At 47.5% G+C, this 23,686-nt stretch overlaps 3 protein-coding genes across 5 annotated transcripts; 1 reads left to right on the top strand and 2 right to left on the bottom strand.

Moving 5' to 3' along the window:
- The first annotated feature begins 2,274 nt into the window (after positions 1-2,274).
- Positions 2,275-7,329, top strand: eif4e2 (eukaryotic translation initiation factor 4E family member 2). Of its 3 annotated transcripts, XM_049005091.1 has the most exons (8): positions 2,275-2,429; positions 3,896-4,013; positions 4,144-4,278; positions 4,731-4,835; positions 5,405-5,557; positions 5,650-5,786; positions 6,072-6,144; positions 6,462-7,329. In XM_049005091.1, exons 1-7 carry the CDS (start codon positions 2,410-2,412, stop codon positions 6,118-6,120), a joined length of 717 nt encoding a protein of 238 aa, XP_048861048.1. In that variant the 5' UTR covers positions 2,275-2,409; the 3' UTR covers positions 6,121-6,144; positions 6,462-7,329. The 3 variants fall into 3 exon arrangements, with proteins under 3 accessions (XP_048861048.1, XP_048861047.1, XP_048861046.1); XM_049005090.1 differs by lacking the exon at positions 2,275-2,429 and having other exon boundaries at positions 2,497-4,013; positions 6,459-7,329; XM_049005089.1 differs by lacking the exon at positions 2,275-2,429 and having other exon boundaries at positions 2,501-4,013.
- A 1,028-nt stretch (positions 7,330-8,357) lies between these two features.
- Positions 8,358-11,791, bottom strand: LOC125728040 (phospholipid scramblase family member 5). The gene is made up of 8 exons (XM_049005092.1): positions 11,761-11,791; positions 11,122-11,434; positions 10,259-10,333; positions 9,960-10,152; positions 9,302-9,413; positions 8,754-8,853; positions 8,599-8,657; positions 8,358-8,461 (listed from the first exon to the last, which is right to left on the bottom strand). Exons 2-8 carry the CDS (start codon positions 11,429-11,431, stop codon positions 8,435-8,437), a joined length of 876 nt encoding a protein of 291 aa, XP_048861049.1. The 5' UTR covers positions 11,432-11,434; positions 11,761-11,791; the 3' UTR covers positions 8,358-8,434.
- Positions 11,792-13,074: 1,283 nt separating this feature from the next.
- On the bottom strand, positions 13,075-18,697 carry chrng (cholinergic receptor, nicotinic, gamma). Its single transcript, XM_049005084.1, has 12 exons — positions 18,571-18,697; positions 17,791-17,930; positions 17,611-17,655; positions 17,318-17,430; positions 16,752-16,907; positions 15,957-16,054; positions 15,656-15,856; positions 15,387-15,501; positions 15,079-15,193; positions 14,230-14,437; positions 13,329-13,462; positions 13,075-13,242 (listed from the first exon to the last, which is right to left on the bottom strand). Exons 1-12 carry the CDS (start codon positions 18,632-18,634, stop codon positions 13,075-13,077), a joined length of 1,557 nt encoding a protein of 518 aa, XP_048861041.1. The 5' UTR covers positions 18,635-18,697.
- Positions 18,698-23,686: the final 4,989 nt, after the last annotated feature.

The raw sequence follows: 23,686 nt of genomic DNA, 5'->3' as shown, positions 1-23,686 counted from the left end.
TAAACTTATAGGTCTGTCCGTCCCTCACAGTACAGTCATGACTCTCTTCAGTTGAGCAGGCAGCTGTTTTGGTCAGAGGTGGGCAATTCGGGTCCAGAGGTTTTGGCCACATTGGTGTGAATGTCGCAAAGACAGGATCTGTGCTTGGCTTGTGGGAATCGTGTAATGAGATCACCAGCATGGAGGACTGTGGTATAAAGACTGTGATAATGTGGTAAAGTGGGCTGGGATTTTATTATTATTTCTGTGCAGGAAGGTGGTAACGAGCCAGGAATCTCTGGGGAATGTCGTGCGGGAGGTGAGTGTCGCCGGACACTCAGGTTTGCAGCTGGTCTCAGATCAGATCACTTGTATAGACACATCCAAATGCACCCGAATGTAGACACCAGAAATTCTCAGTGTACAGAGGTGTTTGTCTCTGTATTATACTGGAAGATTCATTTCCCTTCTTCATGAAGATGTAACACAGAAAAACAATAAACACCCCCCCCCAAAAGCAAAAGAAAATTGTTGGTTTTTAGTGAATGACATCATGATTCATTATTAAGGGTGATGAGAAATTTTGTGTCTTCCCCCCACCCCTCCGCTGTCGGCAGACCTCTTACATCTCCGTGATGCACAGCTAGGTCGCTGACGTGAATCCGACCCTTGGCCCGAGATGAAAGCTTGACCCCTCCCCACCACCCCCATGGATCTGGCCCAGCTGGCGGAGGAGTGCTTGGAGTGGGGGCATCCACCGCCAGGGCCCTAATCATGGCCGATGGGGGCCGCTGGCATAAAAAACCAGGCCACTTTTGAAGGGGTCCGCTCTTCATTCACTGCTTTCTGGATGCACAAAGGCAACTCTCAGATTGTGACACCCCCACCACCCCACCACCCCCCTTTGGCCTTGGGGGCAGGAACCCACTCGCCTCCATGTGGGACAGAAGCGGTCTGTGATGATGGGGCAGAATGACCTCTCCTGAAACCGGGAACACACCAGTGCCTTCGAAAGGGGCCGGTCACAGTGGTACTGGCCGGAATAATGCTGACGATAACCTAGATTGTGGGGGGGGGGGGGGGCTATGGCTTTATTGCGCTGTCACCTTCTGCAGATGTCCCACCCCACTCCGCCTCCAGTGCGCACAGACTGCCGTCAGATCCTTAAACATGGATGAAGGTTTTCTCTGTGATGGAGCAAAAGACTTGGACAGTCTACCAGTACATCATCTGTGCTGTAACATCTCCCCCCAACTGCATCTGTACCTTCTCAACCATATTTTTAAAAAACGCAATAAACATTATCGATGTTTGTTTTCGTTGGGATCTGTCAACTGGAACATTCTACATTTTCCGTCCAGTCCGTACAAGTCACAGTAACTGTGATTGGTTGTTAAATGCTTTTGCCGTTCAACCTGTGATCAAATTCATTTTTTCGAAAGATTATTCTAACAGTACTTTAACGTTATTTCACTTTCTGGAAAAAAATGTACATGATGTCACCACTGTCGTGATACCAGTATCTTGGTTGTGCAATAGTGCTGAGAGTCTAATACTTATTAATAGTCTGTCTCATGGAAAGGAGGGCAATTAAATGCCACATGTTTACCATGAATTTAGGAGTTAACTGCTATCTATGGGGGGGGGGGGGGGACAGCACAAATACTTCTCACCTACTCAAGCTGAGTAAGAAAGTTATGTTACACCCTGATACGGCGAAATATACCGTTTTCATTTAAAAAAAACTCTTAATCGTCCACGACACCCAGGAACCTTTGGAAAATGTATCCATTTTAATCAGCAACACACTACGTGTGTATTATATTTCCCAACACAGTTAAGATCTTGTAATAAAGCTCCTGTAAGTAAATATTACAACACATTCAAACGTTATATTTAACACACGTCACCTCCGATAAACATGTACGGATATTCTTTATAAAGCGCCCCCTAGCGTTCGCTGCCCCGGCAGATCTTAGTGACAACGCGTTAACACGCATCATTTACAAATACAACGTTCTTTTGATGAATTCATTTAATGCTTTCAATAAAACTTTGCAAAATAAATTATGTATACGGTATATTTTAACTGCGATGTTGTCTTAAAGTTTCTTGCCGAAAGTGGGAGACGAAAGAAACGAAAATCGGAGCTTTGAGTCTCTCGAGCATCCTACATGAATACGACTAAACTGGAGCGATAAACTGGGCTTTTCTATATTTTAGCTGGTGGTCAGAAGGAATAGGAGACACAGAAATAAAAACTCTGCAGCAGTATACGGAGCACATGCGCCCCCGCCCTGCTTCGCTGCCGCCGCCCCCCCTCCGCCGCGATGCGCGTTCTCGCCGCAGCGTGTGCGCGTCGCTGCCTTTCCTGCGGAATCCAGGGGGGCTGTTGTCAGACTCCGGAGACAGACACCCACCTAGTAAATAATGAACAACAAATTTGACGCGTGAGTAAGCCAAGTCGGCGTCCGGAGGCCGCATGTTGCCGTTTGAAAGGGTGGCGGCGCGGTCGCTGCGGAGCCCCTTCTCGCCGTAAGGAGAGAGGCGTGTCTGCACGCCGCTTGCACGGGCTGCGGTGTCACACGTCCCCGCATGTCTGTTGCATGCATGATTGGGGAGCGAATGCATCCAGTATTCTTGCATAATAAATCTCATTTGAATGAAAAAAGCACTTATTTAATACCGGTCAAGGCCCATCGGGCCTTCGCTGAATCCCCGGATTGCAAGTCGGTGAGAGGCTCGGGCAGGTGCGGTGGGAACTGGTGACAAACTGCCCCATGCACTGGCACATGCTGGGGACACTTAAAGCGAGGATATCAGCAAATAAATATCAATCCGTAAACCTTTGGCATCACAAACGCCATTTCTCGGCATTGCATTGTTTATAATACTGGTAATAATTGCAAAAAGTAGTTCAGTGTACAAAAAAACTTTGCAGGCTCCTCTAGCTTAATGCTTGAACGTGACTGCAGGGATATTACGAGTTTATCGTGTTGCACTTCTGCAAATCCCCACGCAACTCGTTCCGCATTTATTACCAGAACCGACACGGGAAGCCTTCGTAACATTAGAAAATGATTTCACCCTATTTGTTTTACCTATTGACAATTGGGAGCAACTAGCTCTTAACAGGACGTGTTGTTTTACTAAAACGCTGGTTTACTTATTGCGACAAAATGGAATAAAACGAGTGAACCGTCGGGGGGCTTTTATTTTGAAGAAGCCATTGCTGTTCTAAAAAGGCCTGTTCTTTCATTTCACTTATTGCCGTCAGTAGCTTTTTTGTTGACTGATGGGCTGCACAACTTTAAAGTGCAAGTGCGCGTGTGCAAAGACAAAGATCTTGTGGAATTTAAATCGTTTTTTTCCCCGTAAAATAACACTTCGTTCTGTTCATTTAAACACCGTTTCACCTTCTGTTGATCTTTATCTTAGTTTATTGCCGTTTATGTTATATTTTATGTCCCGTTCTTGGGGAAAAACGGCAGAAAATGTACAGAAAGTACTAAAAAAATACTATTTGTATCATTATCAACAAATTGTTGTGTACCGTTTTATAGGATGTTTGCATTGTAATTGCCTTGACGCGGAGTATAACTTTTTAAGAGCAGAAGAACCAGATTATCGGGTCATGTCGCACTTTTTGGATTTTACGACAATGTTGACGGATGGTTTGTGTTGTAGGCGATCCAGCTCCATAGGCACCGTGTGTTTAAAATGTAATTGTTAATAATGAGTAAACCGCTGTAAGGCATGCTAACATCTGCTGTCAAAGTATAATATTTTAGCCAACACTGTGTTGGGAGTGAGCTGTGATCGTTTTATAATCGGTTACTGCCGCCGTTGTTGTGTTGCACACTTGCCTGTGGTGTGTGTGTGTGTGTAAATGTATGAGATCTCGTACCTCCTGCAGTCTGAAAGATGACGACAGCGGCGACCATGATCAAAACGAGGACAGCGGTTCACCGAAAGAGTGTGAGAAGGAAGAAAGCGATGAGGAAGATAAGGAGCAGAACACTGCCAAAAAGAAGGTGTGTGTGTTTGGTGGGGTGGGTAGGAGTTCCGCAAACTGGCCTTTAGCCATGTTGGCGTCCATTTACACTGGGAGCAGAAGTTCTTAACCTTAACCGCTCGATTGACGTGCCTTGTCTTCATCCCCAGACAGTCGTACCCGGGGCCGGGGAGCACCCCCTGCAGTATAACTACACTTTCTGGTACTCGCGTCGCACCCCGGGACGGCCCGCCAGCTCCCAGAGCTACGAGCAGAACATCAAGCAGATCGGGAGTTTTGCCTCTGTGAGTCAGTATTGCGTGTCCAGCACATCTCAGACATCATATGGGTTCTCAGACTGGCCCATTTCGTACTTTTGTCCTCATAATGTTCAAACGTTAATGTTTGAGCAGAACAAACAATTTACTGTAAAGATTCAGTTCTGTATTGTCCTTGTAAGCAGCAGCACTTGAGTATTATGAACCTTTTACGTCGTTTTGGCCCCGCCCCAAATATCACGGATACGTCGGTTGCATGACCAATCCCATGATTCTTTGCGCCCGTAGTTCGTTCTTGATCCACAAGTACGATCTTTTCACGTTTCACCCAATGTGTCTTTTGGCTTTGTTTTTGTTTATGTAAAGTATTTTTTTGGAAGTATATTATTGTAAAACGCATTATTCTTAATTATTATTGAGTAATATAAGTATCTGAGTCATGCTGACTTGCTGAAGTGGTTGATTTTCCTCTTGGGAAGGTGGAGCAGTTCTGGCGCTTCTACAGTCACATGATCCGGCCCGGCGACCTGACGGGCCACAGCGACTTCCACCTCTTCAAAGAGGGCATCAAACCCATGTGGGAGGTAGCCTGCGAGACCAAAGTGCACCCTGATATGGGGAAGGTGGCACTACTGGGGAACTGCAAGTAACATTGTGAATAAATGATGAATTTTGGATCTACGACTCACATAATTAGTGGGAGATAATTACTGCTGCACCCTAAAGTGGCAGAAATAATTCATATAGAAAGTTATTGATTAGTTTATTTGTTTAGAAGACACTTTTATCCAATGTAACACGTTTTTTTGTTTTGTATACTGTGCTGCTAAAGTGTTTTGCATTCAAGTTTGATATTTTTATACATTGTTATACATCGTTGCCACAATGTCTGTGTGAGGTATGACATCAGTTTATGGCCCACACTGTAGTTTAAGTATACCTGCCCACCCCGACAGTCTGCCAGCTCTAGGATTTGAACCAATAACCCTCCGTTCATAAGCACAGCATCTTAACCCGCTGAGCCACATTGTTATTACTGATAATAGGTTGTAATGACATTGATGTGTTCTTGTGTGGTGTGTCATCCTACCCTCATGCCTTAATTTTATACTCGCCTTCCCCCATCCTGCCCCCCCCGTCCACCCCGCCCCAGGATGATGCGAATAAGAGTGGGGGCAAGTGGATCATTCGCCTGCGGAAGGGCTTGGCTTCCCGCTGCTGGGAGAACTTGATCCTGGCGATGCTGGGGGAGCAGTTCATGGTGGGGGAGGAGATCTGTGGCGCCGTGGTGTCTGTACGTTTTCAGGTAAGCCGCCCCCCCCCAGTGCTACCCCTCCCCCTAAGATCAGGCCCCCAGTCACTGTCAGCTTAGCCTCCCCTTTACACGTCCCCTTACAGGAGGACATTATCTCCATCTGGAACAAGACGGCCAGCGACCAGGCCACCACCAGCCGTATCAGGGACACCCTCCGTCGGGTGCTGAACCTGCCGCCCAACACCATCATGGAGTACAAGACCCACACGGACAGCATCAAGTAGGCGCGCGAACACACACACACACACACATATGCACACAGTGCTTCCGGGCCGCCTGCCTGCTTGTTTTCGCCGGTTCCAGCCCAGTCTCAGCAGAACGGTCACATCTGTGGGCCCTTGATCACGGTCCTTAAGGCCCCAGCTCTGTGCTTAAGTATTATTGGTATGTGTGTTATTATTGGTACAGCTTATTCTCACCTACATATGTGCCTGTGTACCATGGAGAGCAAAATGGGGTGGGTTAGGGTCAGTGCGTTATCTGGTCCTTGTTTCCGATTGGTCAGGGCGTGGGAAGATTTTCATGGACTCGTCAACGCCAGTGGGGGGCGCTAAAATTCCTGTGAGCATCTGCCAAGGGTAGGAATTCTCCTTTTACCTCTCGCCTTATGTGTTAGTTTGTGCGTTTGAACAAATTGATATCGCTTTGAAAGCCTAAGGAGTGTCTTTAAATTACCGCGTCATTTGCAAAAGAAGCACGTTATTTTGCTCTGGAAGCTGGAGTATTTGACGTATTAAAAATAAAAATACAAAAGAGAGGAAGCCATAGATGGCTGGAAACTGAAAACAGATACTGAGCTTTTTGAGACGGGTTGTAATGCAGTGATGTTGAAAGTTCACTCTGAAAACTCGCGCATGTTCTCTCTCTCTCCCTCCACTCCCTCCCCCGCCAGCAGAAGCGAGACCATGTGATGTGATCCCTCTCGGCCGCTGTGATTTGGGCAATGACTGTTCCGGAGCCTTTAGGGGGAGGCAGAAGAGCCAAGCGACCCCCCCACCCCCCTCTCAGCCTGTCTTGTGTTTGTCCCACGTGCTCCCAGCCCGCAGTCATTGTAAATATAGTGGTACACTACGCGTCTGGAAAGCATCCCCCATCAAGCCTCTCTCCTCGGCCGTGACCCAACCTGGCTTCAGACGGAAACGCCCCCTCTCACTTTAGTGCAGTGTTTTTAACGTGTCAGTGTTGTTTGACCTAGAATTGTTTTATATATAAAAAAATAACAGATTTATATTTCTAAGTGGAACTTTTCAAGGGATCATTTGGAGGACTTGCTCAGCCCTGGTTTTTGACCTTTGACCTGGAAGTGTAAACCCACAGGAAGTGAGTCATCCTAATGGTGCACTTAGAAGCGTCCCCCCCCCCCAAGCAACCTCTTTAGGATGAGGATGAACTGCCGTGTTGCCTGTTTCACTGTGCCTGGCCTTCAGCCCGATTCTCCTCAAATTCAAAAGCTGAAGGTTTTTATTAATATTATTTTTTATTTTTCCTTCAAAGCAAATGTTATCAAAGGATCACCCCAAGGTGCAGAGAGGGGCCACAAAGAGCGACACAGGAACCAGGCCTGGGATCAGATTTAGCATTTTTCTAAAGTAGAAAAATAAGTAACCTACGGTCCGGTGGACTGGCTCTCTACAGCTTGCAATTCTGCTCGGAATCCAATGGGTGGCACTGTTTTGAAAGCTGTATCTGTTGAATGAACCTGTGGGCGGATTTCACCTACTGATTATAGCAATAAATGGGAATATGCATCTGCTGCTGAAGAACATGTGCTGTGCTCCTTTCTGATCGCCCCCAATGTGTGTGAAGAAGAATGAGAATCGGCGGCGGGTGACCGCGCTTCGTAGGAGCTCAGCGGATTTTGTCACAGGAAGTTCCATAAACTAAGTTCAGCCAGAGAAGCAGAATATTAACCTTCTAACATCCGCGTTAATGTGTGAGACTTGCGCAGCGCCAGACTGTCGTAGAGACTGTAAACGCAAGAAGTCAAGGGGCACTAGTCTTATACCAGAGGTCTGTGGAGACGCAAGTTAAAACTGAAATGAGTGTTAAGTTACGGGTTTAAAGTATACATTTATTAATCCATCCAAATTAATCCAAAAGTAAGAAACGCTGACTAGCTAAAAATAATGGAAAACAAAGTTTAAATGTCAAGAAACAGGTCTCACACATACAGGACAGGAATTTCTCCACGATATCCAACCCCTCCCCCTGTAACGGGTGGGACCCTTTTCATGATTTATGACGGACACATGCTGAGACTGACTGTCTGGCCATTTTGCAGCAGGCACATCCCAGGTCAGCCCCTAAATGTGCCCAGAACGTCTCACTGTCTGGGGCACAATGATATGGGTGAGGGGCTCCGGCTGATGGGCATTTATGGAGGTGATGACCTTCATTTGACGGGGGAGGCTGTGCGAATCCCGGATTCCCAGGGACCGATTACTCTTTGAAGTGTTAATCCGGCACTGACTTCTGGTCAGTGCAAAGGAAAAATACCGTGAGTGGGAGGGGTTTGTCTGGAATTGTAACCGGCGTTCAGGTATTGTGTTCGAGTTTGTGGAGTCCTGGATCTTTTTGTGGGATTTTAACAGCAGGGCATACTTGGGTGGGGGGCTTGTTCAAACAGAGGGAAGGTCACTGAAGTGCACGGTCTTTTTTACGGCTCTTCTCCGCTAGGTACAGGCGTGAGCAAGTGAAGTCTGTTTTTCCCCACGTTGGTGTATTTTTTATTTTTTATTTTTTTAATGGTTGTCATTCAACCCTTAATTGCCTTCTTCTGCAGACCAAGGATCTCCATCATCAGTTTTACGCTGTGACACTTCTCAGCTCCTGCCAATCTACCCATCAGTTCTGGGGTTTCTGGAAGGCTCAGCTCATCTCGAAGAACATGTGATTCTTGCGAAGGAAGAGAATGCGAGAAAAGACAATTGTGGAACTGCACTGCAGAATTATTACGGAGGCCGGTTTTAATGACGCATACAGGGAATCTCGTAGGGATCAAAGTAGATTCCTTATTAAAATGTATTACTCACCAGAAGGAAGGTAGCGGCGAGTAAAAGCAGCTTGTTTCTGGGACTCATGTCTTGAAGTACTGCGGAGGAAACAAACAATCTTCTTTAACAGCCGTTCGGAGATACCTGACGCTCGCTAAATGTAAGAGGAGGCCAGGTTCAGAAAGCGATTTCACCGTCCAGCCCGAAGTATTCATGGTCCATGTTGTATTCCTTGTTGAATCCGGGCCATTTCTTCCAGATCCTCCCTAGTGTCTCTCCGAGCATGGAAACCACCTGACGCGTGTGCAGGGAGAGAAGCATCTCGCTAAAACGTGACTTTGCGTTCTTGCAGCTTCTCTACGCATTTTAACTGCAGTGTCGCTCGGTCAACGTCAAGACGCACTCAGGCAGGATACTTTGACATTTGGTAAGAATGAGAGTTCAGTTGATAGAGGGACACGAGCCTGTCATCTGCATTTGTTTTGGAGGTGGCTATTGTTAACTGGGTGGCATGTAGCTCATCAGGTTCAGATGTTGTGCCTGTGTTCAGTAGGGTGCCGGGTCAAATCCCAGGTCCTGTTTCCATTGAGCCCTTAACTCCAGCTGCTCCAAAGACTAGCTGACCATTTTTTCTCAAAAAAAAAAATAGCACCTCCTCCTAGATTTTAAACTTGGATTAAAAACATCGGAGAGTGGGCAGTAAGTCGGGGTGAGGGTGAGTGCCGGGTTACCGTGTGCATACCTGAAACTCCTGGTTGGCATAGCAACGGCAGGGACAGCAGGAGCCCTGGACTCGAGCCACGAATGTCCCGTCTGAGTCGCAGACCTCGAAGAGGGGGGTGAACATGCTCCACCTGATGGCAGATGGTGAGCCGGGATGTAGACATGGGTGACGGAGGCCTTCGTAGACCTCTCGCAAAATTCACTACGCTTAATCACAGATGATGTCAGAAAATAGAGCCCAAAACAGATCCTTCAACCTTCTGCGGTTCTCCTACATGAGAACAACAGGCAGCGGCAGTAAATGCTACTTTTTAATGACCACAGCTGCTCCATCCTGACGTCGGGCCTTTACTGTCCCCTGCAGCATAAAAAAAAACAAAGGCCTGCTTTACATGACCCTCCGGCGCCTCTGGCTCCAGTAGAAAGCTGCTGTTCGGTTCATGACAGCCGTCTTTGAGATCTCATGAATGGTTCAGAGAGGCTGACGTAATTCAGTTAAAGCCCAAAGCAACAAAGCTTCCCTCTGCCAGCCTTATTCACCCGGAGCCCCATCCAGGCTTGCAAAGTTCTGTACGGACAGCTGTGCTTTTTGTAAGCACCCCCTCTCTTGTTCGGTCTTAAAGACAGGCTACATAAGAGAGAGAGACCCCCCCCAAAACTGCCCCCTCTTAACCGACCTCTGGTACACGGCCCCCGCTAGTTGTCCGTCGCCATCGAAGGCCTGCATTTCCATCAGGCAGCAGCCAAGACAACATGCGTCCATCCGCGGGGGCCTGTTGAGCAGGAAGACCTGGTGGGCTTGGCGGTCGAAGGCGCGCAGGGAGCAGGAGCGCGCCGGGCCGCAGCAGTGCAGGCACAGACATGAGCTCTCTGCCGAGACAGAGCCGCAGAATCCATAAGGGGAAAGGAAAGCAGCTCGCATGTAATCAGCACCCATGTATCCCACAATGCATCAGCCCAGATGTGCCGCAGTTACCTTCGACGGCCACGTAGAGCTGCTCGCTGGTTCCCGTGGCGATGCTGTATGTCCTGCGGGGCACGCAGCGGGGACCTGTAAACAAACCGGGCGACGGTGATGGATCATTTTTACTGCCCCCGCTGGCCCGTGTGCGCTAGCTGATAGACGGCCACGTGCATGTCTGCAGAATAAAGAACCTGGGACCGGGGGAGGGAAGAAGGGGGCACTTTATTTTAAACGTCAGGCGGAGGAGCCAGATTGGAGAGCAGTGGGGGAAACGAGCCTCTCGGTGCCAGAGAATAACTGCAGGCAGTTCTCAGCTGACGTAAGTAACGTGTTCCACAAACGCTTAAGTCAAATTTTTACAGAAAGTCAGATTTACTTTCCCATACTATTCAGGACAAAAAAAAAATCCACATGATCCAAAAATATAGTAAATGCCATATATTAAATAAATGAAAAGATAAAATGTAAATTTACATACAGAAGTAAATCACCTTTTTGCTGTAACACTTCCCTAAATGCTTATTCTTGGGTATTTTTTACATCGAGAGCTGCCTTTAGACAAGGTTCTTTGTTAGGGTCACTATTTAATAAAAATGTTATAGATTACTGCCTTCCTGTCCAGGATGTCCCCTGCTCTTTTTCCTGGGACAGGCTGCAGGCCCCGATACTGCTAAGCATTATGGGTAAATGGATGACAGCAAACATACAACATGACCACTTCAGAAGCTCTGATGATATACAGATACAGAGGCTTAATCTGAGCTTTTCCACTTCAGCAATTGTGTTGTTTACAGTCCCCAGATCCCAGCGAAAGATGGCAATTAGTACTTAAATGAAATTAGCACAAAATCTCACAGATGGCGATGACCTCTGACCTTGCAGTTCTGGCCTGGCTGTGATGCGTATCTGGCTGATGTTATTCAGCAGTGTCAGGCCTTCGGCCCCGTATCCGTGCCGACGCCGGTTCCCGTTCCCGCAAGGACCCACACCATCTTTTGCCTCTTTCTCCATCACCTCCCCCTCTTCACGGCCAGGACCCGCCCCCTGGAGACCAGGAAACACTGCGGAGTCCCGGCGGTCCGAGGAAGGTCCCGGCGTCTTGCGGAAGGCGTGGAAGAGCGCCTCGATGTGTCTCTCTCGCTCAAGGCGGCCGAATGGCAGAGGCTGGACCGTTACTGCAGACATCGCCTGAAACAGGCAGCATACAGGCGGACAGAGAAGGGAGGAAAACAGCTTCGTCTTCAGGTGAAAGAGCAATGGAAAATCCACGGATAGGTTAACATATTAAGCACGTAAAGTAAAACAACACCAGTTGACCCACAGAGCAGGACTAAAGATTTGTGACATTTATGGAAAAATGGATTATAAGGCTCACCTGTAGATCCGGCGAAGAATGCAGGTTTTTAAAAAGTCCTGACACTTGAAAAATGCCTGTTTCAAACTGATTTCGCTGTTTCAGAATCAATCACACCATACTCATGTAAACAGCACACATTTGCATTATAGGTTCTTACCACCGCAGGTGTGCAGTGACGCCCCGATGGTGCCCACCACAACTCGGAGAGTAGAGGGTGTACAAATGCCACAGCGTTGTGAAGGTCAGGCCAGTAGACACCTCTCTGAGACTTTACACGGCAGAAAAAGAGGAGGGGGCCCGCAGAGGTGGGGCATCCCGCTCCATATCCTTCCCTAACATCCCTCCACCCCCATTTCAAGTTGCCCTCCCTTTCATGTCACTGGTGTCCAACCTGACAGGCCGGATCTGCCCACTGGATGGGAACAATGGCCTCGCTCACCCGTGTAATCGAGGTCCGGGGCGAGCGAGTTGTGTTACAGCCCTTTCGGACTGAAGGGGTCCCCAGTAACTCCTTAGTTACCTCGGCCTTCGTCCGGCAATCCTGCTCCTTCTTCTGCAAACTCATCAAATTTCATTTAATGCTAGAAATAATAATCTGCAATCAGAGCTTATTTGTCACTGACTAAAGCAAGTGGGAATGATTCATAGTCTTGACCCCCCCCCCCCCCCCCCCCTTCCAAACCCATCTTCCCAGCAACAAAATTTAATGACTCCTGATTTGTTTAAAGCTGTACCCCATCGGGGCTATTTCTACTTCCACCCCGACTGCACGGGCAGTGTTTGCTTAGCAAACAGCCCTTGCCGGGGAGGTACGGCAAACACCGGTTGCCTAGCGCTGCCATAGGCCATCGCCATTCCTCTTCCAAGTCACATTCCCCACTCAAACGGATGATTAATTCACTTCTCCGAAAAGGCCACTTCATCTCGGTTTATTGTACGAAGGAGGATAAACAATTTCCAGCCATATTTCAAGCGGGCGTACAGCTCGCTCGTGCTCACCGAGAATCGTGACACCATTTAAAGGTTGCATTCACACAGGAGTTACACTGCAACTGAAAAAAAAAAATGTAAGCGGAAATATATAAAGTCTTGGCATGAATTACAGACCAGCGATTTCATTAGTTCATCATTTCTTTGCTGCCTTATTCCCAGAAAGCACACAAACATGAACCAGCACTAGAGCTCTGTAGAAATTCATGGAAATTAAACGAATCTAAACTAAATCAAACTAAATCCCAGTGTTTGTAAACAAATATCTGGGGGACAGCTTGCCCCACAAGTTAACCATGTGAGCGAGGTCTCCAGCCTCTCATCTCGCTCTTCTGCACCAGCCAGTCCCGCTCGCTGTACCACAACATGGAGACAACATCCTTTTGGCCCCCTTGGTGTGGTGAGAATTGTGGCAGGAACGTTCCAGCAGTTTTATAAACCTGCTCCGAAGTCAGCCAGTCACTGTTTGTTTGGTCTTTTTTTATTCCGGTAAATATTTTCTGGGGTCACCGGGGAAGGGCAGGGGAGGGGCCTGGTTGTAGTGTCCCATGAGGAAGATGCTGACAGTCCCGAGGATGAAGAGCAGCGATATGGTGATGAAGCACACCCTGTCGATCACCCGGGCCACCAGGAACCACTCGTTGTTCTCCTACGGATCACCAGCAGGGGGAGTGAGGAACGGAAAACAGCAAGAGGGGTTAAAGTTATCCAGTGATACGTCTCTGTCGCACTCACGCTGTGGAAGCGGCTCTGCTGCCGGGCGCTCTCCGCGATATGCTTGCAGGAAGCCACGCACTGCTGCACCTCCGGCGAGGCCTGGGCCAGGCTGACCCCCAGTTCCTGGGCCATGTCTCCCGCCAGGCCATTCTCTAGGGGGCAGTCGACATCAGATTCACCCACCAGGTGCACCTGCATGTACTAGGGATTTCTCTTGGCAGTATTGGTGCTAGCATTCATAGACAACTGGGAACAGGGTTCCCCAGTTCCGGTCCTGGAAGGCCAGAATCTAACACAGTTTGCAGATTTGGAGAGATTATATATCTTGGTTGGTCTGGGAACCCCTTGGGATTCTCCCGGAGGAGCTAGAGGAGGTGGCTGGGGAGAGGGAGGTCTGGGCATCCCTGTTTAGACTGATGCCCCCAGGATCCAACCCCGAATAAGCGACAGAAAACGTTTGAATGGATGGACGGATAGAAATTGAAATATAACGGTACAAATCGGTACAGATTACAGTCAGTAAATCAGTATTTACAAACTGTACTGCCTACAACGAGGTTCTCAAATATAGGCAAATAAATAACGGTGTATTTATACAGCTTTGCAAGAGAACACAGCAGCAGTGAAATATACAGGGAGTCTGAGAATGTGCAAAAAGCATGTAGGTGCAGAGATGTACACATTTTATGGGAACTAACTCAAGTCTGATTGATCAGCATTCCTGCACGTCGGAGGAAACCACTGAAGCAGCGTTTTAATTTGGTTTTCCTTGCCCAAAAACATTTGCCAGAAGAACATTTCAGAATATGTGTCAAAGGAAGGACAAGGAAGAAGGGAACAGATGAGGAGGAGGGGGCAAGAACCGGGCAAAGAGGGTAAGCTGAGGAATCTGGACGTGTAAGAAGAAGGAGAGACTCACGGATCTTCTCAAGCGCTGCCCTGGCCAGTCCGGCCCTCTCCCTCAGCCTGAGGAACATGAGCTCAGAGCGGGCCGTCCACGCCGCGGACTCGTCCGCCTTGGCGATGAGGCCCAGGGAGCTGCACCGGCGGAGGCTGTACGAAGGTTCTGTGGGTGTCCAGCGCTGCATATTCATGCGCAGGACCCGCGGCAGCGAGTTCAGTAGGATCTGTCGCACACGGGGCACAGGAACCTTCTAAAACCAGCCTAGACACCGTATGACAGATTTGTCATATGAAGCAGTATAGGCAGCTGCTAGCTTGACGCTTGTTTCAAGTTTTTAATTTTATTTTACTTTTGCTTTATGTTTACCAAAGCCAACTCAGCACTATTGTCTTGTGATCTTCTTCATCGTAAGTCATTTTGGGACACAGATTCTCTTCAGATTATGTGTTGCGTTGCGATTAACACACTGTAAGTTGAAAATATCGTAAGCCGAATCTGAATACGATATGATAAATAAATAAGTAACGATACGATACGTTATTAAACGCTGCATGAGGTGTTTACACTCGGTATCACTACAGAGACTGGAAGCGTGGCTTGCCAATGCCAAGGGCGTGACTTTGGATTGAACATTGGGGGGGGGTTACAACTCCCCCCTCCCCCATCCTCCCCCGTAGTTTACGTTCAGGACCATAGCCCAGCATCAATAGAAGGTATCATGCAATATATCAATAGCTCAGGAAGAGTTCAAATATCAAAGTTTGGTCTGATGACTACTGAGTGCGGATCAATAATGCACCATCGTAAGGCAAGGAGCATGTCTATTTAGTTTGGAAAGTATCATCTCCAGTATGGACACAGTACCTTCCGGACTTTGTCTGACATCGAATGCGTGTTTGGAGTCCGCCGAGAAACATTGAGCACGATAACGCAGTTCATCACCACGATGGTGGTCACCGACATAACAAACATCAGGTACCTCCGGAAAGAGACGCACGCAGTCAAATGAAATGTCACAGCTCACTTCTGGATATAAAATTGATGGGGGAAAAATATAAATATTTGTCATTTGAAATAAGAATTTAAGGGTTAAGGGTCATTTTGGGTGTTTTTTTTTTCTACGTCAGCATAACAGAACTCACGGACTACAGGGAGATATTAGAAGGTCTTACTTTCCAATAAGCGGCATGGCCTGTGAGGTTTCCGGAACTTTCTTGGCGATGAGGAACAGGAACACAGTCTGTGCTAGGAGCGTGGCGATGGACATGGTGCATTTCTGTCCTCCAGCTGGACCAGACGTGACCGCACATCAGTGTGGAACATCTCGGCACCGAAATTTACGGTTGTCATGCAGACATGTCATTTTTTTATGATGTATTAACTTCATAAGATTCTGCAGCCCAACGGGACATCGGATTGGCTAAAACCGTGCCGGTCACACCTTTAGCGGGGAGGAAATAGACGAGGAGGGCCAGCGATGAGATCAGCACACAGGGCACGATGAGGTTGATGATGTAGAACAGTGGCTTCCTCTGGATGATGATGAAGAAGACTAGCTGCTGGTATTCCAGCTCATCCCTGCTGTACTGCTCGTGGATGACCTTTTTCGCTGGCCGGTGTTTGATGACCCACTCGCCGTTCTCTGAAAGGGCGAGGTGGGGGGTTTAGCCAGAGTCGGGAAGGGGGGGGCACTCTTCTAGGGGGTCTATAGGCAAGTCGGGGGTTACGATCTAGCACCCTACCTGTAAATGCTTCGGGATCAATGACGATCCACTCGATGGTCTGGCCCTCCTCGGACGTGAGAACAAGATCGATTTCCTCTGCGCTGTAGGTCTGCGAGCTGCGGGATGCATGGCGGTAAGACAGAACAGATGAAGTAGTTTTCTATTCTCCATTTGCAAGAGGACCTATGAATACATATAACTTTTTGCTTCCCAGAGAGACACACAAATACAGACACTCCTTAATGACCTACGTGTTTACCGCCCGCCCAGACTTACGGTCAGCTCTCTCTGCCCAGTCGATATTGTATGCCGTACTTCAGCTTTGGTTGGACAACAAAGTTGGAGTTTCCATTAAATCTTTACATTATTCAGAATAAATAAAAACAATTACCTGTATTTACAGTATGCAAAGCTAAGTAATTTAGAATAGAGCTGATTTCTTCAATTCTTATGCTTGAAAAACTGGTAAGGGGCCCCTCACTTATTGATGAATTCGCTTAACGACCTAGTTGTAGGAACGGATCTCAGTCGTTAAGTGAGGAATGTCTGCATAAAAAAGAGCGAAGCTTGGGGTCAGCGCGCAGGGCAGCTGTTCATCCAGCACCCTTGGAGCAGTTTTTGGAGGTGCTGCTCATTGGCAGTGATAGTCAACAGTGATACTGATCACGGGACTCGAACCGACAACCTTACGGATACAGTTACAGAGCCAGAAACCGCTCGGTGAGACATTCAGGCATTCGGAAGACCAGCGGCCGGTGACCTTCACGCGGCGGATTTCACGCACGGTGGTGAGCTGTCACTGCTCACGCTCACCGGAAGACCATGGAGCAGTTCTGCCAGTCGAAGGGGAAGTAGCTGACGGTAATGGAGCAGGCACTGCGATAGATGGTGGGCGGGAGCCAGAGGATGCAGCCCGAGGAGCTCACCAGGGCGTTGGTGTACAGTGTGATCTCAAACTTCCCATCCACGCTACGGGGGAGAGAGCAAAAGACATCAGAACTCATGGTCAAATAGGCAAATTTGGAATGAGGTGGTCAGTGAGGATCCACGGATCAGGATGCATAGCAGGGTATAATTATTACATTATTTAATGCTTCTTCCCCTCAGACTTAGATATCTGTACATGGCTGGTGAATCAATCCATCCACCTTCCAGTGTGTCCCAGGCCACATAGAACACAGGGCTGGGGAACACGCCGGAAGGGATGCCAGCTCATTACAGGGCAGACACGCGCATACACCCACGCACGCGCCATGGCCAATTCAGGGATGCCCACGGGACCATACCAGAGTACCTGGAGGGTACATGCACACAGAGACACACACACACACACACGACGGTCCAGTTTAAGAGCTCTTAAAGAGGGGCGACATTCTCACTTGTTCTCCAGGCCAACATCAGGAAGCCAGATGCTTTTGGACGGGATGCGGAGGCAGGTGATGTTTCGATATTCCGGCATGTGGTCCCACCTCAAGCGGTAGTCGCACCATTGCTAAGAAGCGACAAATGCCAGCTCACTCTACAAAGATCAGATTACTCAGGAAACAAATGTTAGTACACAGCTGTACCATGTTACGGTCTTTATAAAACACCGAACAAGAGTCAGAGATCAGAAACATCTACCATCAGATACTAACGACTATATATAAGGTCTGTTTGTTTTTGCTCTTACCAGTTCAGTCCAAACGTTGGTAGTGAGGGCCTCTTCTCGCTCGTTCTACAAAAGCAAAACAGTAATGAGAGGATGAATGATATTTTCCACTCTTTTCAGAGTTACACATCTGAATCATAAGATATATATAAGGAACTGAACCACACCCACGTACACCACAAAGACAGACATGAATCTCACCAGAGAGATGAGGTTGGTGAGGGTCAGCTTGAACTTCACCTCAGTGATGTCGCTGTTCTTCTCTGCGGGACGGATGTTCTTGTTGTAGCCTCTCATCAGGTCCCTCAAGAGCAGCCCCTCTAGGTTCAGTCCCACAATGCCTGAGCGAGATGAGCCACTTTAGATTTTTGACATTTGACCCCTGACCTTTGACATGGGAGTTATGTTGCTGAAGCACTGGAAGGTCAGTGTGCCCTCTGTGTTTCAAGTCATCCAAACACTTGGTGGCTTTGGAAAATGTGTCATCTTCAATGGGAAGACAAAGACTTGCCGTTGCAATTGACTGTAGTGCAGAAAACCTTAGTCATTTATTAATTAAAAATTCCCTAACTCATTTTCATGCAGAAAACTGGCATGATATCTAACACATTTGTTGGCTATATGATTAATGTTATTTCTTCAGAGATTGTTTTTAATTTTACAGTGATTTACTGTGATTTATAAAACCATGAGCCACAAAACAGCACATAACTAGAAAATGAATGATCTAACGCATAAGTTTCACTGATGTCTTAAAATGACTGATGATAATATGATGTAATCGGCAGCAGTGAAGCGACGAGAGAAACCACTTAGGTCACGTAATTGTGTCATAATTGCAAATTACGGAAAAATACAAATTTTTTATGATCATTTATAAAATACGGATGCAGAAGTTAGCAATTAATTGTTGTGACAGAAACACAACAGCAACACAAGGAGACCAGCCCCAGAACCGCACAGTTCACAGGGCAAACATACCTGACAGGCAGATGAGGAGAATCAGGAGGGCCAGCGATGAAGAGGGAGATGAGTTTAATCCCATTGTCCGAAGAGAAGGCTACGATCTCCACACTGACACCCCCGTCTCCCTTTTGCCCTCCGGTCGCTGGGTGGAGCCTTTGCTCACCCGCCTGCCGGGGGGGTTATTTTTGGGCAAGCTGCCTTCAAGTGGCCCAGTGCGTCGTCAGCTGTCAGCGTTCACCCCAACAAGGCGGCCTGTCCCTGCGGTGAGACCTCCGGGGGTGCTGCATGGAGTGCATGTATTTGTCTGTGTTTCTTTGGGGGTGGGGGGGGCATTCACAATGAGTGGCGGGGGGGGAATTACAGTATTTCTGTTACTCATTGAGACATGAGTTCCAAAGAGTGCAGATTATGTTACGCTGTCGATGCGACGTGTTCCCGTAGACGGGCTGCAGATGGCCGCTGGCTGCATTTCTGCAGAGAGATGGGGGCGAGCAGCTGAAATGCGCTCGCATGTTTCTATCTATAACAAAGGCAGCCGGGATGCAAGCAAGCAGTTGAAATGCGCTCGCATGTTTTTATCTGTAACAAAGGAAGCTTGGAGGCAAGCGCGCAGCTGAAATGCGCTCGCATGTTTTTCTCTATAACAAAGGCAGCCAGGATGCAGGCGTGCCCCAAAATTCTGCTTCTTTCACTCCTGTATACATAAAGTTACAGCCACTAAACGGTCTGGGAACTCCAAAGCGCCTTTCCAGTCTGCCTCAAAACCATCTCTTGCATTGAATAAGCAGCTGTTGTTGCTGGGCAACCAGGTCAAAGGTCACCTTGGTGTCACTGTCCTAAAAGTGCTTGTTTACAGGCGACCAATTTGGTTTTTAAAAAGCACAGGAGCGCTGGCAGCTGGTGGCGTTGGAGGACTGCAGGGGTCCTACACAATCTGCAGAGCTTTTACAGTATTTCGGAGAAGCAAATGTAGCTAAAATGGATATAAGAATATGATGAGACAAACCTGGCAACTCGCATTCTTTGGAAAGCCCAGAATTTTAATATTATGGAAAAGATAATTATGGGGATGACAGTTCAACAATCAAGGGTATTACTTCTTGGCTGTACTTCAATATCTAATATATGGTATAAATAAATAGCAGCAATCTATGTTTGTCGTTCCTTACAGAAGAAACAAATAGCTGAGTTGTTGAAAGCTGTTGTTGGACAGCACATACAGAAGAACATACAAATATATGATCTTAACAATGCAACGCAAAAGGGTTTAATTGAGCCATTTTATTGCGATACTTCCATGACTCACCTCCAAGCACCAACAGTTTCCCGTCACTATCTGTGCCTGTCGGCTCCCCTTACGGACAAACCATTGGTGAAGCATTTAGGGAATCTCACGGATATTCAGGCATTCGGCCACTCGGGACCCGAGCGGACAGCTGGACTAGAAAACGATCGCACAAGAGCAGGCATGCTGACAACGTCCGGGCGCGCCCAGCCTGTCACAGAGGATGTGTACATACTGGCAGACAGCTACAGCCTCCTGTTGAAAGAGGTTTCCAAAAAAGACTCCGCTGACATGCCTTCAGGACTACAAAGAAAAAAAACATGTCACCGAATAAGTGTATACATATTAAAGATTGCGCAAGTTGTTCAATATTTTATCTTAAGCTCATTATCCTACATTGCACGTTCCAGATCTCAGAAGCTGATCTTCTTTTTTGTGATGTCTGTAAATTCCTTTATACAAGAGGAGGCAACGGACTTCATTAAGGGAAATTTGATTTTTGACTATCCAGTAGGGGGTGCTAAAGTGATGGTGAAAGAACATTCTCCGGAAGATGCCAGTTCATCCCAATCTTTGATAAAAAAAAATATTATCTTTCTTTCAAGATCTTCATGGAAACTATGGAAGGAGAGGTGAGGAGGTGTGGTCCTTCTCTGCATTCTCCTTTATCAGGCAGCAGTATATTTGTGCATTTCTGTGAACGCAAGCCTTTGAGGGTTATGGATTAATTCTTGCTGGTGTCTATCTGCTATGCATAATTATTAAGTCAAACAAGAAATTAAGACCATAGAATATAACCAGTAATTTATTTAGATTGCCGTAGCTGGCAGGGTAGCTAAATGATTTAGAGAAGACTATGGTCTCTGTGGCAACAACTGAATCCTAAGGTCATGGCAATTTTTATCATAGGTAGCTTTCGTCCTGCGCATATCTGGCCACAGAAGGTTCCGGTTTTGTGCTGCCCACAGAATAGGATAGGGTGGAAACCAGCAAGGTAAGGCGATAGAGTCCGTGATAAATATTATTATTTTGTTTAAGCAACGTTTTGTTTCGGAGAAATATTTTTCAAAGTGGAATGGAGAAGATGTCCAGACCTTTGAGGCAGCTGAGGATTCACCAAAAAGTGCTAAAAAAAAGCACCACGAAGAAAACACAATGGAAACAAAACTCATTTTTTTAATCTTTTTTTCTTGATTTTTCTGCAAAAATACAAAGTATTTGTGTTGTGTACATGCAAATAAATACCTCAAAATTGGAAAATACGTTAAAGATGTTGTCTGCATCATTCACAAAAGGCTCAATCTTTGTAAACATGTCAAGTGTGTTTATGTGTGTGTGTGTGTGTGTGTGTGTGTGTGTGTGTGTGTGTGTGCGTGTGTGTGTGCATCCATGCTCTTCCCTCACAGCCATGTGAGTAGGCAGGTCACCCAGCGCCATCACATTTAGTCTCCATGCTCTGAATCCTGGTTTTCAATTACATCCAGATACATGTTTCTACCAGAAGGCACTAGAACAGCTGCATGTATGCAGAAGTACAATGATGAATCCTGACAGCTAGGGGGCAGCACAGAGTCCGCCTCTGCACCCCCCACCATCTCTGTCGACACTGGCACACCTGTAGAGAGCTACAACAAGTAGAGGCTCAATGATTCCTCTATCCGCGGCATACCCTGTGTCTAACCATCAAGGCATTTCAGATATCAGCCCCCTGCACCACCTCCCGGCCACGTCTCTGATACGCTTTCAACGCCTCCAGAGCCAGGGCGATGACTTGGGGCATGCTGCGATAGAAGGCCTCATTCTCCAGGCCCACCAGGCAGGGGAATGTGATGGTACGGCCACCGACTGTAGCCCGGATGCGGGCCTCATAGAGCCCCTTCTCATTCTTTGTCATCAGGTCCACCAGCACCTGGAAAAGGGTGAAAGACGCGTGTCCAGGAAGTGTTTCTAAAAACCCATACCAGCACATGGTCCATAGTCCATCAAACCTCACGTTCTCACTTTAATCACTTATCTATACCTTCGGGGAAAGGATGTCGTATACCTGCTGCTGGGATAAGGTGGCCTCGAGGGACTCAAGACATTGACGTCAAAGCTGGGGAGAAATTTAAGGACGGAAACGGAACTGACCTCCTGGAAGTTCATGCAGAGGTTCTTGGTAGGGATCCCCAGGACCCAGCGGTACATGTCTCTGATCAGGCTGGTGTTGTGCATCACTTCCAGCACCCCAGGACATGCTAAGACACACACGGCTAACGTTACTGGGTGCCCTATGACATCTGTTTCCTCTTGGGTTCTCCACATAATGAACACTCTTGCAGGTGTAATACCGCTACACAAAACACACCTTTGCCATCTTCTTCAGATGCTCTTCTCTCACGCAGACCTTTCTGTCTCCTGTGGGCTCGAGCTGTGTAGAAATGGATTGAGAGGCTTCAACGAGACTATCCATGTTGCGCTCCGCTCTACCCGGTCAGAATCTTTTAAACCTTTCTAATAAGTGGTGGCTTGAGCTTAACTGTAAACGGCTTTCAGTTCAGTGACTTGCACCTTGCCGTTTTATTTTGGTGTGACTTATGTGGAATCCCAGAGGACTCACCTTCTTGCCTCCTGAAGATGGCAGCGTTCGGAAATAGCTTCACCATGGGCGGAGTAGCAGGAGTCCAAACAGGATCTGGAACTTTCTCCCCACCTGCTCGAGTGTCATCAGGTGTTGGTGACTGATGGAATGGAGGCAGGGCCGGAAGTGCATTCCCGCCCGCAGCTGTCACACAGGGACAGAGTGGCTTGACAGATTCCTGTGGTCGTGCTGTTGATGGGCCCCCTGAACCGGGGTCAGGCCCCTGACCTCCAAGCTTGTGTGATCCTGGGCCTGGATCCCGGGGCACAGGCACCGCTGACATGCTCACCGTTGTGGTGTCCAATAATACGCCACCTCTTTCTAACCTGGATCGCAGCCGACCAATCAGCCAGCGGTACTCCCCCAGTAGCTGGGCAACAGCATGGTCTCCCTCCTGCCATTCAACACAAGCTGTCATCACACATGATACCTCAGTGTACAGATTACACAGATAACTTAGGATTTATGATATACCTGTAAGAAGAGGTTTCTCTCCCTGGACAGAGACTGAACATCTTCTGTAGTGGGCTCCTGGTCCCAGTCTTTAGCAATGTCACTCAGGAAGTCTGCCCAGTCGCCTGCCTGGGGTCCCACTTCCTTGAAAAAGGGAGGTGGGCGATGACCCATGGCTTCAGGTGACATGGTGACCCCTACCTGTCCTTTTAAAATAATTCTCCTGTTATTCCATCGTAAACACACTATATTATCCAAACTATAAAAACCCACAGGACCTGTAAAACATTGCACTTAACCTTAATATATGTTAAATCACAGAAAAAGTATTTTTGTGGTCCTCCAGTCCACCAGGGGGCACTTTCAGGAATGACAGTACCATACCTGGCAGTGTAGGAGCAGCCCTGCGTTTACGTGTGGAGTAGGCAGTGTTGTAGATGTGGTCCACCAGCTGGGGAAGGGTCTCAGTAAAGAAGTTCAGGTCAACTTTGTCCCTAATGTAGTCCTCTGCACGCTGCAGGAGGTCCAGCAAGGTTTGCAGGAATGAGTGCATCTCTGCAAATGCAACAGTCCTGCATGTTAGAGAACATTAGGAACTCCCATATTGAGACCGGGTATAACTTATAATTTGTTCCCTGTTCACGTAAAAATTTTACTTTCCTCAAGATGGGAAGTACATAGTTCCAGGTATTTATTACTTTGCATCTAGCTCCATTAAATGTAAACTAGCCAATAACAGTCACAAGCTGAAAAAAAAAACAGCCAATAAGAAG

This window comes from Brienomyrus brachyistius, unplaced genomic scaffold (assembly GCF_023856365.1).
Source record: "Brienomyrus brachyistius isolate T26 unplaced genomic scaffold, BBRACH_0.4 scaffold147, whole genome shotgun sequence".
Taxonomy (NCBI): Eukaryota; Metazoa; Chordata; class Actinopteri; order Osteoglossiformes; family Mormyridae; genus Brienomyrus; species Brienomyrus brachyistius.
The sequence above is the reverse complement of the archived record's forward strand: the minus strand, read 5'-3'. Positions and strand labels throughout refer to the sequence as shown.

Coding starts and splice junctions, on each gene's coding strand:
- LOC125728040 (XM_049005092.1), bottom strand. CDS start 11,431: ATGTCTGCAGTAACGGTCCAGCCTCTGCCATTCGGCCGCCTTGAGCGA. Junction 10,334..11,121: donor AGCCAGGCCAGAACTGCAAG/GTCAGAGGTCAT, acceptor GTTTGTTTACAG/GTCCCCGCTGCGTGCCCCGC. Junction 8,854..9,301: donor ATGCCAACCAGGAGTTTCAG/GTATGCACACGG, acceptor CACACGCGTCAG/GTGGTTTCCATGCTCGGAGA.
- chrng (XM_049005084.1), bottom strand. CDS start 18,634: ATGGGATTAAACTCATCTCCCTCTTCATCGCTGGCCCTCCTGATTCTC. Junction 15,194..15,386: donor GCCATGCCGCTTATTGGAAA/GTAAGACCTTCT, acceptor CTCTTTCCGGAG/GTACCTGATGTTTGTTATGT. Junction 14,438..15,078: donor TGTCAGACAAAGTCCGGAAG/GTACTGTGTCCA, acceptor CGTGTGCGACAG/ATCCTACTGAACTCGCTGCC.
- eif4e2 (XM_049005090.1), top strand. CDS start 3,873: ATGAGATCTCGTACCTCCTGCAGTCTGAAAGATGACGACAGCGGCGAC. Junction 4,014..4,143: donor AGAACACTGCCAAAAAGAAG/GTGTGTGTGTTT, acceptor CTTCATCCCCAG/ACAGTCGTACCCGGGGCCGG. Junction 4,279..4,730: donor AGATCGGGAGTTTTGCCTCT/GTGAGTCAGTAT, acceptor CCTCTTGGGAAG/GTGGAGCAGTTCTGGCGCTT.